Source organism: Magnolia sinica, chromosome 16 (assembly GCF_029962835.1).
Source record: "Magnolia sinica isolate HGM2019 chromosome 16, MsV1, whole genome shotgun sequence".
Classification (NCBI taxonomy): domain Eukaryota; kingdom Viridiplantae; phylum Streptophyta; class Magnoliopsida; order Magnoliales; family Magnoliaceae; genus Magnolia; species Magnolia sinica.
In genome coordinates, this window is record NC_080588.1 from 67,905,134 (window position 1) to 67,911,805 (window position 6,672).

Below are 6,672 nucleotides of genomic sequence, written 5' to 3' on the forward strand. Positions count from 1 at the left end.
TTCTTCTTCTTCTTCCTTTCTATTGCTTTTATGGTTTGTTTTCAAAGATTTTTGGCTAATCATGACCGTGATCGGCTAAGAGGTGAAGCTTGTAGTGTGATGGGTGGTCTTCTATTGCTTTGATTTATGTTACATTAAACTCTCTTTGATTATAGTTTGATATTAAGGATTGCTTTTAGTTTTTAATAGTTTGTTGTGACTTAAATTACAATGGATCTATGATAGCTTTGAGCATGTTCTTAGCATTATAGGGATTGTGAATTTAAGAATCCCTGTTGTTCACCATCGTCTCCTGGGCATGGTTGGATGATGGAATCCTTCCTAACATTCATACATCTCTCAGATTGGTTGTGGATTAGTTAAATTCTGTTGTTTGCTTGTCTCACGGGCATAGTTTTATGACGGAATCAAGTCTCAGCCATTGATAACTAGATCAAAGGAAGTTCATAGTTGTTTTTAACGTATTACTTCCATTTGGATGAAGATAGGACTCGGATTCCAGTTGTGTTTATGAATCAAGCATGGATATCCCTGGTCTCTACAAGTGGATCCTTGGCACCCTAGTTTCCCACCTTTGAATTTTACAAGTTTTAGTTTAAGATTTCACCATTATTCCCTTAAAATTTACCTGGTTTAGATTACATCTTCTTCTAGTTCTAGTTCGAGTTACTTTCAGAATACATACAAGGTTTAGTCCCTATGTATTCGACCTCAGTCTTACCGAGATTATTACTACATCGCAATCCTATACTTGGGGTGTGAATAGTATTCATACTAGTCTTCACATATCTTGTTCTAAATCCAGCTATTTTAATATTTGGATTCATAAAGTGTTTAGTTAGATTCAAGTTGAATGACTCTAGTATATATACCCACACATGCATACATAAAATCTGTTGGGAGCATTGCACAAAAAAATCTTAGGATCTCGCCTCCCAAAAGACTAGAGTTATGGGATATAATAAAGTAATGAAATAAATCAAAGTACAAACCACATGACACAAGAGATTTTACGTGGAAAACCCTTGAAGAGTTAAAAACCACGGGACCTAGTCTAGAGCAACAATTCACTATGAAGTAGAATGTTACAACCGATCACAAGCACACGCCGCTTGGATCAAACCTTCTTCACTTACATAGGAGTAGATGAACAATAAGAGAATAATGAAAACGAAGAGATCTCACCGATCACGAGGATGTAAAAGCGTTGAGACGTCAACTGTGCAATAGATCACTTATACAAGTAAAATCCTCGCTTCCATAAGCTTCCTCTCTCTCTCTCTCTCTCTCTCTCTCTCTCTCTCTCTCACCTTGGTCGTGAAAACGCCTTAGCATACCCTAAAATAGTCCTAGGGACCCCTATTTATAGCTTAGGAAACTCCCCTTCCGTACCTCTGCGAAACTGCCTCAAATTTATGCAGTCCGCACAAAATCTACACAGAATCTGCTTAACCCTCGACTAGTCAAGCCAGGTCATCGACTGGTCAAAGGACCCCTTCAACCAATCGAGCTTGACCCTCGACTGGTCGACACCAAAAAATCTAGCACGCTGGACTTCGAGTCGAGCGATTCTCAACCAGTCGAGCAGCTCCCTTCGATCGGTCAAGCTGCCCACTCGACTAGTCGAGCAGCGCAGCTGCACTACCTCTCCTCTGAACTAAGGAGGAAAACCCCATCAAAATCCCACCATTTGTTGCACGTGTGGCTGCATGTTCGAATTAAATAGAAATACATTAGCCTGTTTGATTTCCATGATACATGTAAATCATGGTAAGTAATTATTACTTTTTCACTTGGTTTGAAAATGTAATAGTAATTCTGCCTCGAAAATCAATACAAAAATGTTGACTTAAATTTGTGGACCCCACTATAATGTATATGATATATCCACACCGTCCATCTATTTTATTAAAACATTTTGGGCATGAACTGAAAAATGAGACAGATTCAACACTTAAATGGCTCACATGAAAGGAAACAGCAGTCTTAATTCGTCCACCATTGAAAGTTGTTTCCTTCATTGGGCCCACATTGTGGTTTTTTCATCATCTAACATGTTAGTAGGGTCACACATACATGGATAAAAGGAAAACACAAATATCACCTTGATCTAAAACTTTTAAGGGCCCTAAGAAGTTTTTAAAGGTAGGGGTTCGATTCCCGCTGTTTGCTATGGTGTGGTCCACTTGAGCTTTGGATCTTCCTCATTTTTTTGGCTCATGCCCAAAATTCAGCTGGCAAGTCACATACGGCATGATGGGCCCCACATTAATTTTGTAAATTTCTCGATTTAAGTGTTAAAAAAGTAAGTTGCCACATCTGCATTGGCAAAGATGCCGTAATTACCTAGGTAAATAATAAAATAGGTCATAACTTGAATGGTGTGGTGCACTTAATAATCTAACCAAAAAAGAAAAGAGTTTGGGTTAGAAATATATTACTCATGATATGTTTGAGACTACACATTAATTCGTGGCATCTAGAAGCTATGGAGCTGTACATAGAGGTCTCACGATTGGATAGTTTGATGATTTTAGAATGTTTTAGAGTCCTTGTACTACAATTAGAACAGAGTTCTAATGCTAGTGCTTTTGTTAAATTAGGACTTTTTCCTTTATCACAAGATGATTGATTAACATGGTATGTAGAACAGACTTCTTTGTACTTTGTATGCAATGATGTTTTTTTTTTCTTTTTTCTTTTGCCATGTGTGCAATTAGTTATTAGCCATATAGAGCAATCTTTCTGGTTTTCCTCTGCTTGCCAATAAATGTTTTAAGGAAAGTTACTTGCTTTGCAGCATTCTCAATTTCTTGTTCTTAAAAATGCATGCACTGTCTTATCCGCTCTCTCCAATATCCTATCTGCATTTTTGTATATATTAATCTGTTTGAAAAAGTTTTTCCTAATGTAGGAATATTTGGGAATCGATTTTGAATTTAAAGGTCTTGTTTTTTGTTCGGATTTTACGTGTCCATGCTGAAACGCAATTCTTGTTGCAGGTGTATTTGGGTGGACGATACATAAACAATCCTACATTGTCAGATGTTACGTATCTGGTTGAAGGTTGTAAATCATTCTTGACTGAATCAATTTGGTAGTCTATATGCTCTCATTCTTGGGGCTTTAGATAGAAATGTTGGAATTATAATTTGCCTACTAGAAAGTCCCAAAATTTATATGATGAAAAAAGGGCATTCTAAATGCTAATGCTTCCTTTTCCAGGTAAACGGTTCTATGCCCACAGAATTGCTTTGCTTGCTTCTTCAGACGCATTCCGTGCAATGTTTGACTGTGGTTATCAGGTGAGTCTAGCCATATTTTCACATTCAACACATGGTACATCAGTACATTGTCATACATCTTCACACAAGGTGATTTGCAGGCTTTTTAGTCAATAGCATCTCCACCTACAAAGCCATGGCATGGTAAGTTCACTTGTTTACTTGCAAGAATCAAATCGCCTTTCTTGAATCTAATTTTCTTTGCATAATTCTCTTTGATGTATGTATTTTATCATCACGATTTTCGGGTTTCTTGGAAACAACAGCTTGTCCGATACACTGCCATCCCAAAAAAGCTATAAACTTCTTAATGTGTATGAATATCTGACTCATTTGTACTGAACTTGTAGCTTTAATATGTATTTTGATGCAATATTGAGTTGAATTCCAGTCTCTAACTTTGATACCAATTAATTTCTTTTTGCTATTTTGTTTTGCAGGTTTTAGGCATGGATGAATGGGAGCTAGATCGATGGATTTTATTTATTATTATTATTTTTTTGAAACTATTCAATTTATTATTGTAAATATTATTCACGGCAGCTCTAGTATAGTAGAGAAGGGAAATGGCTACAACATCAAACAAAGAAGCCTCCATCTACTTTCTTATAAGTTGCTTTGTAAGCCATAGCCCATCCTACCAATGCAACAGCCAATTTTTTTGGCTTGCACATTCGTGCGCCATATCAGCACATAAGGTGGCATGCCTAATGCTAACCTTTTACTTAGTGGCATCAAATGAATGGCTAAGATGAAAACTGTCAAGGAGATTATTGGGGCACAATCCATCCACGGTTGGATGCAACAGACAAATGGTCTGGATTACCAAACAAAGGGCCCCACTTTGGGAAATCCAGAAGGCCTGTAATGTCCCTGGATGAAGGTCGTGTACCATATGGTTCCAATAAATGCACATGAAGCTTGGAGGAGTGTTGGGTTGCATGTGAAATGGCCACATCATCATGTATTTTATTTTATTTTTACAGGAAAACAATCACTAGGCACTATCTACTTCCCAAGAGGAATGTGAAATCAGGTGGGCCTTGACCAAAAGGGTCAATGATAAGGTCCATTCATCCGCATGCATTATAAAACTGGCATTATAAAATTCGAATACCACAACGTACTGCTAGAAAGGCATATAAACTGTCAGTAAATCTCACGAGAAGCGGTGGCCAGCACAACCACCACTAAATCCCACATGAACCGGCGCCCAGCACAACCGCCAGTAAAGGAAGCTGACTGCCAGTAAAGCTTTTACCGACGCAGGCTTTACTGGCTGTTAGCTGACCATGGGCATAGACTTTGCCGGCAGTTTTGACCGCCGGTAAAGGCCATTTTTTTGTACCACTCAAAAAAATATCCTAAGGCTACCCAAGATCCCACAACATTTAACAGCTCTGATCAATCTGGTGGAGCTTCCATTGCCAAAGGTGGACGGCCAGCCTGAAGGCGCTGAGGCCACTGTCGATATCCTCCAAGGAAGCGACGAGTACGTGAAGAAAGCCTTCGATCTCTTCTACCCTACCTTCAAGCAGTTCATTATCAAAGAATCGCCGGACTGGATAGTCCATGACGTCTTCCCAAGTTAGGTGGGCAATGTTGCAAGTGAATTCAAAGTCCCTCGTGTCTTCTTCTCTATTTATTCAGCTACCGTGATTGCATTCTTTCAGCCAATCGAAGATGGCCTAAGGAAAATGTGGCCATCACCAGAAAGCCTCGCGTCCCCGCCTGAGTGGTTTGAATTCAATTCGTCCATTGCCGTTCCGTCCCATGAGACTGCTGGCTTCTACCGTGGTATTTTCAGCCCAGATGCATCGGGCTTCTCGATTTTGGATCGTTTGGTGCTAGGACTCCAAGGGTGTTCGGCAACGGCAATTCAGAGTTGCAATGAGTTCCAAGTGGGGTACTTGGGCTTACTCAAGAAATTGCGCAAGAGACCGGTCATTCCAGTTGGATTACTTCCACCAACGCCACCAGAGAAGAGAGAAACGACCGACCCCAAGTGGGTAAATACACTCAGATGGCTCAATAAACAGCTTACCAGATCGGTGGTGTTCGTTTGCTTCAGGAGTGAGTGTAAATTGAAAAGAGATCAAGTGTTTGAGATTGCCCATGGCCTTCAACTATCCAATTTGCCATTTCTATGGGCCCTCAGATGGGCAACCAACGACATTGATACCCTTCCGCTGGGATTCGAGTGCCAGATCGGCAGTCGTGGGGTCGTCTATATGGGTTGGGCCCCTCAGTTGGAGATACTGGCCCACCCTTCCATCGGCGGATCTTTCTTTGACTCTGGGTGGGCGTCCACCATCAAGACCGTCCATTATGGGCATGCTCTAATCGTCTTGCCGCTTGCGAACGTCCATTCATTGGATGCGAGGATGTTGGTAGACAAGGGTCTGGCTATAAAAGTTGAGATAAACGACGATGGGTCCTTCCACAGCAATGCGATTCACTCAGTCGCTGAGGCTAGCCATGGTCGAAGAGGAAGGAGAAAGGTTTAGGCTTAAATCCTTAGAAATGAAGGCCATTTTCAGTGATCAGACACTCCATGAAAACTACATGAATGAATTTATCAACTTCCTCAAAAGCTCCAAGACATAAAGGGCAACTGATCTGAAATAAAATGTAGAGATGTGGTTGTTAGCATTCCAAATTTTTATATGATATGATTTGTATTCTCAGGGAACTTTCCCATTGAATGTGAACTTCGTTCTGTTGGATCATGGTTGCTTTAATCCAGCCGTTGATCTTATGGCCCCATCATTGGTGAATAATTGGGGCTGGATGTTGCCCTTTTTTTCATCATGGTGGGTGGATCTCTGACTATGAGGCCCACCTGTTGTATGTGCCTTATATCCACACTTTCCATCCGTTAATCATTCTGGTGGCTGACAGTCTTGGCGGATCTCTTGTGCCCCACATGTGGACAATACAGCGGGGCTATATATACTACACTCGGTATTCAAACACTTCATCTTTCACTCCCATGCCAAGTCAAATCCCACGTTCTTTAAAAGCTCACCACTTTCTCTAAAAGCTTCCTGCTCGAGGATGTGTATTAATACATATAAAGGATCTGTAACACTCCAACACCCCATGACATATGTGCCATTGTACATTTTTAAGTATCCACATTTGTCACATGTGCTTACCTAGAACGTGCGTATGACTACTGAAAATCATTTCCCAATAAAATCTTGCTATGCCATGTGTTGTTGCCCATCTTTAGGCATCCAATGTGCCATATTTGCCAATTTAGCATGTTGTTGCTCAAATCTTGTCGATCTTGCTTTACCTCCTATGAGTTTCTGGGTACCTACAAATGAATGGAGACTAAGCAAACACTAGGGGCGCCGGTTGTGGCCAAGGACCCTTTGATGCG

At 40.5% G+C, this 6,672-nt stretch overlaps 1 protein-coding gene and 1 long non-coding RNA gene across 3 annotated transcripts; both read left to right on the forward strand.

Annotated features, from left to right (window-relative positions):
* The first annotated feature begins 2,499 nt into the window (after positions 1-2,499).
* LOC131229086 (uncharacterized) lies at positions 2,500-4,226 on the forward strand. 2 transcript variants are annotated; one of them, XR_009163171.1, is made up of 4 exons: positions 2,500-3,066; positions 3,226-3,428; positions 3,551-3,598; positions 3,725-4,226. It is a non-coding gene; the product is annotated as an uncharacterized LOC131229086 (long non-coding RNA). The 2 variants fall into 2 exon arrangements; XR_009163170.1 differs by lacking the exon at positions 2,500-3,066 and having other exon boundaries at positions 3,096-3,428.
* Positions 4,227-4,576: 350 nt separating this feature from the next.
* LOC131228915 (UDP-glycosyltransferase 91C1-like) lies at positions 4,577-5,791 on the forward strand. Its single transcript, XM_058224752.1, has 3 exons — positions 4,577-4,611; positions 4,654-4,861; positions 4,958-5,791. Exons 1-3 carry the CDS (start codon positions 4,577-4,579, stop codon positions 5,789-5,791), a joined length of 1,077 nt encoding a protein of 358 aa, XP_058080735.1.
* The last annotated feature ends 881 nt before the right edge of the window (positions 5,792-6,672 follow it).

Coding starts and splice junctions, on each gene's coding strand:
- LOC131228915 (XM_058224752.1), top strand. CDS start 4,577: ATGGGCATAGACTTTGCCGGCAGTTTTGACCGCCG. Junction 4,612..4,653: donor GCCGGCAGTTTTGACCGCCG/GTAAAGGCCATT, acceptor AAATATCCTAAG/GCTACCCAAGATCCCACAAC. Junction 4,862..4,957: donor CGGACTGGATAGTCCATGAC/GTCTTCCCAAGT, acceptor GCATTCTTTCAG/CCAATCGAAGATGGCCTAAG.